The 13,531-nt window shown below is 44.6% G+C and overlaps 1 protein-coding gene across 2 annotated transcripts in view; it reads right to left on the reverse strand.

Annotated features, from left to right (window-relative positions):
- The window catches only part of LOC137413125 (uncharacterized), a 50,544-nt gene extending 38,074 nt beyond the window's left edge, over positions 1–12,470 (reverse strand). The window contains exons 1-2 of one of the 2 annotated variants that reach the window (XM_078776725.1): positions 12,207–12,470; positions 12,006–12,119 (exon numbers count right to left, since the gene is read on the reverse strand). In XM_078776725.1, the coding sequence (XP_078632851.1) occupies positions 12,006–12,042 (37 nt within the window). In that variant the 5' untranslated portion in view covers positions 12,043–12,119; positions 12,207–12,470. The remainder of the gene's footprint in view (positions 1–12,005; positions 12,120–12,206) is intronic. The other variant, XM_068098517.2, reaches the window with a different exon arrangement.
- Between the last annotated feature and the right edge of the window lie 1,061 nt (positions 12,471–13,531).

A 13,531-nucleotide genomic window follows, 5' to 3' on the forward strand; every position in this document is an offset into this window, starting at 1 on the left:
CTGCGTCTCATGTGCCTGTAAATAAACGTGACTGCTTTCTTCTTGCTTATATGTGTAAATAATAAACCCAGTTACTCTTCTGTACGTCTTCCTCTTTGCATTCGGTCGCTTTAGAGTTTTCCATATTGAGCAGCTGCGGTGCGATACGGCCAACGTTTGGGGTTGAATCGGGTTAGTCGGGGAATAACTGTTCGGTCGCGGAGCCTCCGCTCGGCAAATATAACATCTTTAACCGCGTACTGTAACAATATATATATATATATATATATATATATATATATATATATATATATATATATATATACACACGTGTGTGGGTATGTATGTATATATATATGTGTGTGTATGTTTGTATGTACAGTCATTAGAAAAAGTAAGTACACCCCATGTAAAGTTTTGACTTTTTCAACATATTTCAACATACAGCTATTTGATCTTCATTTCAACAATATTGATAGATAAAGGTGATATAATATAACAAATATCATGAAACATTTACATTTTGTAGTCCATTGTATAATTTAAATAAACATAAATGCTAATTTCGCATGTGGAAAAAGTAAGTACTGTACACCCTTGGCTCTAATAGGTGGTATTGCCCCCTTTGGCAGAAACAACCTCAAGTAGGCGTTTCTTATAACTGTCTACCAGTCTCTGACGTCGACTGGGAGAAATTTTTGCCCACTTATCCATGCAGAATTCATTCAACTGTGCGATGTTTGAGGGGTTTCTTGCATGCACAGCTCGTTTCAAATCCCCACACAACATCTCGATCGAATTTCGATCCGGGCTTTGACTTGGCCATTTCAGAACCCTCCATTTATTTCTTTTCAGCCATTCCTTGCTGGATTTACTGGTGTGTTTAGGGTCATTGTCACGTTGCAAGGTCCACCTTCGGTTGAGCTTCAACTTTCTGACAGATGACCTCCCATTATCCTCAAGCACCCTCTGGTACAATGAAGAATTCATAGTGGATTATATGATGGTGAGCTGCCCAGGCCCTGATGCAGCAAAGCTGCCCCAAACCATAATATTTCCACCACCATGCTTTACAGTTGGTATCAGGTTCTTGTGGTCAAATGCTGTCTTTGGTTTTCGCCAAACATGTCTTCTGGTACTGTGGCCAAATAGCTCTACCTTTGACTCATCTGTCCAGAGCACATTGCTCCAGAAGTGCTGGTCTTTGCCTGGGTGTTCATTGGCAAACTTTAGTCTTGCCCTGATGTTCTTTCTGGACAGCAAAGGTTTCCTCCTGGCACACCTCCCATGTAGATCAAATTTGTGCAGCCTCTTTCTAATGGTAGACTCGTGCACTTTGACATCAACAGTGGCAAGAGCTATCTGTAGGTCCCGTGATGACATTCTGGGGTTCTTAGAGACTTCTTTCAGCATCTTGCTGTCTGCCCTCGGGCTGAACTTGCTGGGGCGGCCTGGCCTGAACAAGTTGGCAGTTGTTTGGAATCTTCTCCACTTGTAGATGATCTTCCGGCCAGTCGAATGATTGATTTCAAATTGTTTGGAGATGTTTTTAAATCCCTTCCCAGACTCGTAGGCATCTATAACCTTCTTTCTGAAGGCCTCAGAGAGCTCTTTTGATCTCGGCATGGTGACGCCGCACACTTCAACAACAAAGAGCAAACCAAACTAAATGTCTGAGGTTTAAATAAGACAGGTTCCTCCAAGATCCTCTCCAACGATGTTCTAATCATTTGCACCTGACCTGGTGCACCTGATTCTAATTTTCGGTATTTGAAGTAGTGATAAATGTAGGGGTGTACTTACTTTTTCCACATGCGAAATTTGCATTTATATTTATTTAAATTATACAATGGACTACAAAATGAAAATGTTTCATGATATTTGTTATATTATATCACCTTTATCTATCAATATTGTTGAAATGATGGTCAATTAGCTGTATGTTGAAATATGTTGAAAAAGTCAAAACTTTACATGGGGTGTACTTACTTTTTCACGTGACTGTATATATGTGTGTATGTATATGTGTATGTATCTGTGTGTATGTATCTGTGTGTATGTATGTACGTGTGTATGTATGTATGTATGTGTGTGTGCGTGTGTGTGCAAAACTATGCATGTATGTGTGTGTATATGTGTGTGTGTGTGTGTGTGTGTGTGTGTATGTATGTATATTGGTGTGTGTATGTGTGTGTGTGTGTGTGTGTGTGTGTGTGTGTGTGTGTGTGTGTGTGTGTGTGTGTGTGTGTATATATTGGTGTATGTATGTTTGTATGTGTTTATGTGTATGTATATATATATATGTGTGTGTGTGTGTGTGTGTGTGTGTGTGTGTGTGTGTGTGTGTGTGTGTGTGTGTGTGTGTGTGTGTGTATATGTGTGTGTGTGTGTGTGTGTGTGTGTGTGTGTGTGTGTGTGTGTGTGTGTGTGTGTGTGTATATATATATATATATATATATATATATATATATATATATATATATATATATATGTATATATTGTTGCGGTTTTTAGAACCTTCACTTTGTAAAATAATAAGCCTTGTAAATAATTCCCTGTAAATATCCCCATCTTCTAAAGGTCAAAGGTCGCACCCTAGTTAGTCCATATTGCAACACGTAGGACACCATAGGAACTTCTTCAGTTATTTCATTAGTATGTGTTTTAGTCAAGGCTCTGTTTCCTATAGTTTGACTCTGCGTTGCATTAATCAAATAACATAGGCCCCTTTTCAAATCCCGTTCATTTTGCGGCTTGCCTCCCTCCAAATTGTGTTCCCTTGCTTGCCAGCAGCGTTCGCTGCCTGGCTCAAACGCCATTAACCATGCGGTCAGAGCGGAGAAAAAGGGGGAGGAGTTGTCGGGGTGAGGCGTGGCCCCAGCAACGTGTCACGAAGGGAGGAGCCGGTGAACCCTCGCGACCATATCAGGGCCAAGGCGTGTTCACCGGTAGGCGGATCTAAGCGCACGCGGTTTGATTTGGAAGGCGCGTAATATAAGCGCCGCAGCGGACTACTACCAGAGAAGGGGAGAGAGAGCGTGGCAGAGCTGGAGCTGTGAGTTGAGAGAGAAGGCGTGCTGCTAAGAGCTGTGACGAGTGAGCTGAGAGACGAGCTACTTCGAGGACGACAGCTGGGACGTCTGCCGAATATCAGAGTCCGGAACGTTGGAAGCCTCCCTCCCCGATATACACCCCGTATTAACCAAGGTCCGCTCGCGTTCGACTGCCGCGAACAGCGCTGCCTGCCGGGGTACACCGTGGACCAGGGCCGGAGCCACGCTGTTCATCTGCCGAAACCTTCCCTCCCCTACGATCATTCCTCCATACGTGTAAGTCTGTTTGTGTTGTCCTGGGCGTGATATTTAAGACTGTATAAGGTTGCCCTGTGTCTGCTTCTTCTTCTTCTTCCCTTGTACATGCCCTGCTTTCGTTTCCTCTTCAGTATTGTTAATAAATTCTGTGTTCTTCCTTACTTTGGTTTCTGTTCCTCCATTCGATCGTCTTAGTCTTTTCTCCATTGAGTACCTGTGGCACGATTTGGCCAATCGCTTTAATCGGGTTTAGTCTTTTTGCTAACGGCTCGAATCGCGGATTGCTAAACCGCTCGGCAATTTCCATCTGTCCGTGGTTCGAGCGGGAGTTATTTCCCTGCTTTGCGGAGAGATTGGCACGCAGGTATTTGGGACCCATCTTGACCAATCACCCTGGCCAATCTCGACCGCAAAGGAGCGTTATAATTTCCAGGGCTGGGGGATCGGCCAGTTTAAAAGACAAGGGGATTAACCCCCCCTTGGTAAGGGGAGCGCCGACCCCCGGATCCGCAACAATATATATACATATACGTAGTGTGTTCAAAAAGTATCCGACCTTTATTTTTCGTGCGTCAAAAAAAAGAAGCTCGGGAGGCGTTGATTGGTGCACGTATGTAGGCAATCCTAATGCGCACGCGTGAATTTTTTCCCACCTGCAGAAGCTGTCATTCGACGGCAGACCGCTGATGAATGAGGAAATGTAAGTGAGCGCCGTCGGATTTTCGTTTTTGACAAAATGACGGAAAAACTTGAACAACGCTACTGCATCAAATTTTGTGTAAAGCTTGGCGATGTTGGATGCTTCCATTGTGATGACTGCAACTTGGTTTCTGGGTCGTACCCATAAACCCAGGACTCATCGCCAGTGATCACTGTGTTGAGGAAGCTGGGATCGCTGTTCACAGTCTCCAGCATGTCCTGTGCGATCTCCAAACGGAGTTGCTTCTGCTCAATCGTTAGCAGCTTTGGTACGAACTTCGCTGAGATTCTCCTGAAGCCCAAATCCTCCTTCATAATGGAATGAACGGTGTTGAATCTTGCGGATCGTTTCCACTTGGGAATCGCCAAGCTTTACACAAAATTTGATGCAGTAGCGTTGTTCAAGTTTTTCCGTCATTTTGTCAAAAACGAAAATCCGACGGCGCTCACTTACATTTCCTCACTCATCGGCCGTCTGCCGTCGAATGACAGCTTCTGCAGGTGGGAAAAAATTCACGCGTGCGCATTAGGATCGCCTACATACGTGCACCAATCAACGCCTCCCTAGCTTCTTTTTTTTTTACGCACGAAAAATAAAGGTCGGATACTTTTTGAACACAGTAGTGTATATATATATATATATATATATATATATATACATATATATATATATATATATACTGTATATATATATATATATATATATATATATATATATATATATATATATATATATATATATACTGTATATATATATATATATATATGTATATATATATATATATATATATATATATATGTATATATATATATATATATATATATATATATATATATATATATGTATATATATGCATATATATATATATATATATATATATATATATATATATATATATATATATATATATATATATATATGTGTGTGTGTTTGTGTCAGATCTATTACGAGCCTTTGCCCATGTATTAAAAAAGAATTGCCATAGACAGCCCATTGTAGAATCAATCACACTTTCCATTTTCATCTTGTGCATAACTGACACGGGTCGGGTCATGTACTATTGTACTACGAGTTTAAAGCCCATCAAAAATGACGGGTTGGAACAGTTTTTGACGGTACAGCGGCCTGAGCATGCCGAAGTCTGGGCCAAGTGTCAGGGGTGCTTTTATCATCTTTATCTATTAGACATCCTGCAGACGTAAATGAACACTCGTTTTACTCTGTGCACTTTGCACGTCACGTTCAGCGAATGTCACCTCCCTGTGCCTTGTATTTTTTGTGATTTTTTTTAAAAACGCTTCCATGCACTGACCTTGAGGCTGGTTTGCAAGCCACCGTCTGCAATTCCAATGTAAGAGACATAATTACTCTTCTTTTGGGTCTTCAGAGTCCTCGGGGTATTTTGGATCCTCTGGTTCATTTGGGACTTTTGGGTGTTCAAGCTCTTTTGCATCCTTGGGATCTTTTCGGTCTTTTGGGTCCTATGGATCTTTGGGGTCCTCGGGTATTTTCCGTATTCTGGGTCTTTGGGGTATTTTGGGTCTTTGGGGTAATTTGGGTATTTGGGGTCCGCTGTGCCCTCAGGGTCTTTAAGGATCTTTTTGGTGTTTTGCATTGACATCCTACAGACGTAAATGAACACTCAGTTTATCACTCTGCGCACTTTGCACGTCACGTTCAGCGAATTTCACCTCCCTACGCCGTGTATTTATTGTAATTTTAAAAAACCGTTTCCGTACACTGACCCTGAGACTCGGTTTGCAGGCCACCGTCTACAATTCCAATGCAAGAGACATAATTTCTCTTCTTTTGGGTCTTCAGAGTCCTAAGGGCCTTTTGGGTCCTCTGGTTAATTTGGGTATTTTGGGTGCTCAAGCTCTTTTGCATCCTTGGGATCTTCTGATTCATTTGGGTCTTCAGGGTCTTTTAGGTCATTTGCATCCTTGGGATCTTCTGGTTCATTTGGGTCTTCAGGGTATTTTAGGTCATTTGAGTCCTTTGGGTCTTCTGCCTCTTTGGGGTACTTGGGTCTTTTCAGTCATCTGGGTATTTTGGGTCTTTGGGGTAATTTGGGTCTTTGGGTTCCACTGGGTCCTCAGGGTCTTTAAGGGTCTTGGATTGTTTTGGTGTTTGTATTGTTTGGATTTATTGGTGGTCGGTGCTTTGGATTGTTTGGTTCTGTGGGGGTGCTGAGATGGTATTTTGGGTTTTCAGGGACTTTTTCGTCTTCTGGGTCTTTTCGATTTTTGGGGGGGTCTGAGATATTTTGGGTCTCTGGGGTCTTTTGGGTTTTTGGGGTATTTTGGGGGTCAATTGGGTTTTCAATGACTTTTCTGTCTTTTGGGCCTTTGGGAACTTCTGCGTCTTCATGGTCTTTTGTGTCTTCATCAGTCTACAGGGTATTTTGGGTCTTTGGGCAATTTGGGCGTTTCGGGTCTATTTGGTCATCGGGATCTTCTGGGTCCTACCAAATTTTGGGGTATTTGGGGTCCATTGGGTCTTTTCAGCCTTTTGGGTCTTTCGGATATATTGGGGTATTTTGGGTGTTTGGGGCCCATTGGGTCTTTTGGGTCTTCTAGGTCCTTGAGGACTTTTGGGTCTTAGGGTATTTGGGTCTTACCAAAATTTTGGGTCTTTGAGGTCCATTGGGTCTTCAGGGTCTTTTCAGTCTTTTGGGTCTTCGGTGTATCTTGGGTCTTTGGGGTATTTTGGGTCTTTGGGGTATTTTGTGTGTTTGGGGTTCATTGAGTTTTTTTTGTTTCTTTTGTATACTGAATCGAGGCTCGTGAAAGAGCTAACATTTATTTCACAAACAAATCAACCAGCCAAACAAAATATATAAAAAGAGATAGGGAGAGATCGAAGACAAGATGGGGAGAGAAGGGGAAGCACACAAACACAACATTTGAGAGCAGGGAGAAGTGTGGGAGGGAGAGGGCTTGGGGGGAGGAGGGGTGGGAAGGGGGTATAAAACACAAGGGGACCGAAATTAGCGGGGGTAGAAAAGATCAAGGTTTTGGATGGGGGAAGATAAGAGATGGTGGTGAACAGCTGTTTTAAAGACCTGGAGGGTGGAGTGGGATTGAAGAGAGTGAGGGAGTTTGTTCCAGAGGCGGGAGAAAAGAGGAATGAAGGAGTGAAGGTGAGCAGAAAGTCTTGATTTTGGCAGTTTAACCATAAGAGGGTTGCAGGCAGATCTTGTGCGACCTGTAGGAATATTTGGGGGACAAAGCCCAGAGAGAGCTGGGGGGGCAAGGCCAGAGAGGAGTCGGTAGAAGACGGAAAGACCACCAACCTGCCTGCGGTGAGTGAGTGAAAGGCCCTTGGAGTTAGCTTCATCGCGGGAGATTCCAATGATTCTGAACGCTTTGGTTTCAACAGCGTGAAGACGAGCTAGGTGTGAGGCAGGAGAACCAGACCAGAGGGGAGAGCAGTATTCCATAGAGCTGCGGATGAAAGCCTTGTAAGTGGTGAGGAGCTCAGGTGTACCAAGGAAGGACTTCGCACGACGGAGGATGCCCAGTCGGCGACTGGCTTTGGAGGCCAGATTTGAAATGTGGTTTTCCCAGGAAAGATCATGGCAGATAGTGAGACCCAAAAGATTTAGTGACAGAACTTCTTGGAGAGGATTATTCAGAAAGTGCATGGGAGGGTTGTCCAGTCGGACTTTTCGGAGAGACATCGTAAGAGTGTGAGATTTGTCAGGATTGAAAGACATGTTCCATTTGTTTGCCCAGTCTGTGATTTTGTCCAGGTCTGCAGAGAGTGAGGAGGCTGCAGACTGCCGATCTGAGGGATGAGGAATGGAGCGACAGAGAGTAGAGTCGTCAGCAAAGAGATAGAGAGGATTTTCAAGAGAGTCAGAGAGATCATTGATGAAGATCAGAAAAAGCACAGGGCCCAGAACACTGCCTTGGGGAACTCCAGCCTGAACAGGAAGAGGAGATGAGAGAAACCCATTCAGGGCCACACGTTGACTACGACCATAGAGGAAGTCTGCCAGCCATGCATGGAGATTTCCATGGATACCAAAGGAGGAGAGTTTGGTGAGCAGAGCGGGGTGCCAGACCGTATCGAAGGCACGTGAAATGTCAAGGGAGACAGCTCTAATTTCCTGTTTGGCGTTGAGGACCTCCATCCATTGTTGAGAAAGCAAAAGCAGCATGTCCAGAGTAGAGTGACCAAGTCTGAAACCAAATTGATGGTCAGAGATCAAGCCATTGGAGAAGAGGAAAGATTTCATATCTGAAGCAATGATGGATTCCATGACTTTGCTGATAATTGGGAGAAGGCTGATTGGTCTGTAGTTGCTAGGATCTGTTTTTGCACCTTTTTCGTGCAAAGCGGTGATGTTGGCTGATTTCCAAGCAGATGGCAGATGGCCTTGAGCAAAAGAGAGGGTGAAGAGAACAGAAAGAGGGAGTGAAAGAGTGGAAGAACATGATTTTAGGACCCGTGGGCTGATGCCGTCAGGACCAGTTGCAGAATCAGAGTCGAGGGTTGACAGAAACGTTTCCACCTTGTCAGGAGGAAAGGACACAGAGTCCAGGAGCACTGGAGCAGCTGGGTACGGTGGGTACGGTGGGTACAGAGAGGGATGGGTTTGGGACACAAGATTTAGAGGCAGACACAGAGTTGAGGCATTCAGCTTTTTCACGTGCGGAGTCAGCCGTGTAGCCGTTTGAGGTGAGGGAGGGGATGGAGGGGAAACAAACACCAGAAACAGATTTGACCAGACGCCACCAGGATTTGGAAGAGGGAGACAGATAAGAGAGTTCATTCTTGAGAACGGTGAGATATTGTTTCCTGGCTCTCCTGAGGGTGGACACACACTTGTTTCGGGCTTTGTGAAAGGAAATTAGATTTCCTTCCGTTGGATTTGCTTTCCAGGAGACGAAAGCAAGTTGTTTCTGGGCAACAGCCTCACCACAAGATTCCGTGTACCATGGACGGGAGGAAGGGTATGACAACTGAAGACGAGATGGGATAAATATGTGCATGAGAGAGAGCAATTTACTTTGAAAGAATTCCCAGGATGAGTTGATGTCAGAGGCGGTAGAGATGGGAGACCAGTCCAGATGATTGATGGCTGCTTGAAGACCGTGCCAGTTGGCCTGAGTGAAATGCCAGACTCGTCGACGCTGAGGAGGCTCTCTGAGAATGGTCAGAGAGATGTCCACTTTAACAAGCGCATGATCAGATGAGCCGATTGGAGCAGAAGAAGAGCAGCAGACATTTTCAGGGAAGTTAGTCATAACCAAGTCCAGAAGAGAAGATGCTCCGTTGACTGAGATCCGGGTCGGGAAATTGACAGATTGTGTCAGTCGCAGAAGTCCTTTGCTGAAGAGCCATGGCTGGTGAGAGAGGTACCCACACCCAGCCAACTGGCATTGTGACAATTGAAATCACCACATATGAGGAAGAGAAAGTTGGGATGGGTAGATAGAAGTTGGTCCATATTATCAGACAGCGAGATGTAGATGGAGTCATCACTGTTTGGTGGACGGTACAACACACATATGAACAAAAGGTGGGAGCGAAGGGGAAGCCGTAGCCAAATGTATTCCTGGGGGTGAGGTGGAGAGAGGGCAGTGGAGGGCGAGTGAGGAAGAGAGTTTTTGATAAAGATAGCAACCCCACCTCCAGGACGAGGCTCAGATCTATCATACCGGAGGAGGGAGTAACCTGGGAGAGATACCAAGGCATCAGAGACATCATGAAGGAGGAAAGTTTCTGTTAAGCAGATCACGTCTGGTTTGTCAGAAGCAACCTGTATGGAGAGATCAGTCAAGTTTGAGCAAAGGCCCCGGATGTTTGAGGTCCATACCGTTAATGAAGAGGAAGGGGGAGCATCGGATACAGAACAGGGGGGGTGAGGGGTAGGGTAAGATGTGGAAGAGGTAGGGAGAGCTGTTGAAGGTGTGTCAGAGATTTCAGAGATTTCAGAATAGCTTGGAGAAAGGGAAGAATGGGGTGGACAAAAGGTTTGATGGAGATTGGTTGAGGCACAGTGAGGTGTTATTTGAGGAGGGGGAAGAGCGAGGCAGAAGGTTGGGGGAGATGAAGGTGAAAGTTGGAAGGGGGAAGAAGCAGGGAGGATGCTTTGAGGAGGAGGGGTGAGAGGGGAGTCTAGGAGGGGAGGAGTGAGGGAGAGTCTCGGAGGGGAGGGGTGTGGGGGGAGTTTAGGAGGGAGGGGAGGGAAGGGGCAAGGGGGGAGATTTGAAAGGGATGGGTGATGGGGAAGATTTGGAGGGGAGGGGCAAGGGGGTAGATTTGGAGGGGAGGGGTGATGGGGAAGTTTTGGAGGGGAGGGGTGATGGGGAAGTTTTGGAGGGAAGGGGTTATGGGGAAGATTTGGAGGGGAGGGGTAAGGGGGTAGATTTGGAGGGGAGGAGTGATGGGGAAGTTTTGGAGGGGAGGGGTGAGATTGGATTTTGAAAAGTGTACGATTCATGGGAAACGAACATTTTTTGCAAAATGAGTTTGAGACCTTCGAGTCAAAAATACGTTTGAGGACGCTGAAGGAGGGGTGGAGGGCTGGAGAGTTTAGGGAATGTAGAAAAGAGGAACTGTAAGAGATGGTATTATTATTATTTTTTGGAATGAATAGATTTGGTGAGCAAGACGAAAGCATCCTTTTGTAGGAGAAGAAAGTCTTTTTGGTCTTTTAGGTATTTTGGATCTTCAGAGGAATTGGGGTTCTTCTGAGTCCTTGGGGTCTTTTGGGTCCTTTTTGTCATTTGGGTCGTTGGGGTTGTTTGGGTCTTTTGGATCCTCATGGTCTTTTGGATCCTTATGGTCTTTTGGGTCTATTGGGTCTTTTCAGTCTTTTGGGTCCTTGGGGTCTTCTGGGTCTTCATTATCTTTTGTGTCTTTAACAGTGTACAGGGTATTTTGGGTATTTTGTGTGTTTGGGGTCCATTGGGTCTTTGGGGTCTTCTAGGTCTTTTAACCGGTGGGCACACAGTCGTGTTCAAAGATTTCCCCTTAAACCCTCCCACTCAAACCCCTCTTAAAGCAGTACTCAAAGCCTTTAAAACCTAGCCTTATGAAGGGGGACAGACACACACAAACACACACACACACACACACACACACACACAGACACACACATTGACACACACACATTGACACACATTGACACACACACACACACGCACACATTGAAACACACACACATTGACACACACACACATTGACACACACACACATTGACACACACACACATTGACACACACACACATTGACACACACACACATTGACACACACACACACTGACATACACACACACACACATTGACACACACACATTGATACACACACTGATACACACACACTGACACACACACACACACTGACACACACACACACATTGACACACACACACATTGACACACACACACATTGACACACACACACATTGACACACACACATTGACACACACACAAATTGACACACACACACATTGACACACACACACATTGACACACACACACATTGACACACACACACATTGACACACACACATTGACACACACACAAATTGACACACACACACATTGACACACACACACATTGACACACACACACATTGACACACACACACACACACATTGACACACACACATTGATACACACACTGATACACACACACTGACACACACACACACACTGACACACACACACACATTGACACACACACACATTGACACACACACACATTGACACACACACATTGACACACACACACATTGACACACACACACATTGACACACACACACATTGACACACACACACATTGACACACACACACACTGACATACACACACACACACATTGACACACACACATTGATACACACACTGATACACACACACTGACACACACACACACACACACACACACACTGACACACACACACTGTGTTTTATATGGTAGATTGTTTGTTTTTTTCGCAAGGGTGAAGCCTGAAGGGAAAGGTCACACAGGTCATTATTTTGGCACAAACTTACCCTTGATGTTCCGCAGCAGTTTACAAGCTCGCAACATCTCGACTCTCTCACGTCACTGTCTTGAATCCTCCGCTACAGCATTAGCATCCCCAAGATCCGTCCTTTCATCGTCCACTAAAAGGAAAAGCAAAACACCGGCGAGACAATGATTGAAGAGAATGAGCGGAAAACAGGTCGCAAGGAGGGAAACGGATCAAGGACCTTGTGCGCTTGTTTTGCTCCGATTGGACTTGGAAGTCGGGCCTTGCGGGTCGAGTTGGGTAAAATACTGATCCGATATTTTATATAACTTCCATTCACTGTGGATATTTTCATTTTAAGTTTTCATCTGCAAAGTTTACACATTTACACTCGTCGTCAGGCATAACAAATCCAGTTGACGTCACTTCCGGTACGCGAATGCAGACATTTCGCAAGACTGAAATTCAGGAGCAACATGGCGGTAACGATTCCCGCTCATTAATCATCAGCGCTGAATTTTCAAATTTTCACCTTGGTAAATCAATATCAATGTTGGAAAAGGAAAGATTTATGCGTCATTTTATATATAGGATAACAAGACTCGAACTGTACTAAAATCTTACACCGCCAATGTAGCAACCCTATTGCATCGTCTCACGTTAATTTGAACGTACAGTATATGATGCATTTCTCTCCATGTTGTGAGGTGTCGAATGAAACACAAACCTCTTGAAAATAAATAAACAGGAAAATATTTTGTTCTGATTCAAATGGTTTGAAATACCTTAATGCAAATAATAATTTAATTTGTTTTGTTAGAAGCCATCTATATGTTTGGTACCGTACGCAAATATGGGGGAACGTTTGATCAGTGCCGTATATTAACAGTCTGGCCAGGCTTTGATCTGCTCAACTACCGCCGTGATTGGTCGAGCCCGCTGCCCGCGTCACGTGGTTTACAGACTCTTTTGCATACCACCTCAGCCGAGCAGCTTTCCCGCTGCACCCATTCGGTGCCATTGCTTCGTATCGTTGCATATTTCATTTGAGTAATATTTCAATAAAATCAACCAATATGGTGTGTGTTGTGCCGCTTGGGGATGTTCTGTTAGACCAGGACAAGGTCGTATAATGCACAGATTTCCTCGAGACGGAACGAAGTGCTATTTGGGCGGTTAAAATACGCCGAGTTGGATGGAATCCATCACCTTACTCATATTTATGTTCGGTAAGTGAAATCGCTTAATATATATTGGTTTCAAATCAAAAGTGACATGACACGTGTGTATTCGGTCTCTGGTGAGCTTAACATTTATTTAGTCAACCATATATTTCAAAGTCAAGTCCTGTTTTCCCTTTGGTTTGAGGTGGGACAGAGATCGAGAGTATGTATGTGTACATGTGCGGGGGAGGGAGGGGAGGAGGAGGAGGAGGAGGGGGAGTACACATCTGTGGGTTTTGAATGGAGAGGGAGAGGAATAGGGCAAGAGTGAAGAGGTGTCTGTGTGTGTGTATGTTTGTGTATGTGTGTGCGTTCGCATGATAATGTAAAGCGCCATGAGGGT

Source organism: Myxine glutinosa, chromosome 4, assembly GCF_964187855.1.
Source record: "Myxine glutinosa chromosome 4, kmMyxGlut1.1, whole genome shotgun sequence".
NCBI lineage: Eukaryota > Metazoa > Chordata > Myxini > Myxiniformes > Myxinidae > Myxine > Myxine glutinosa.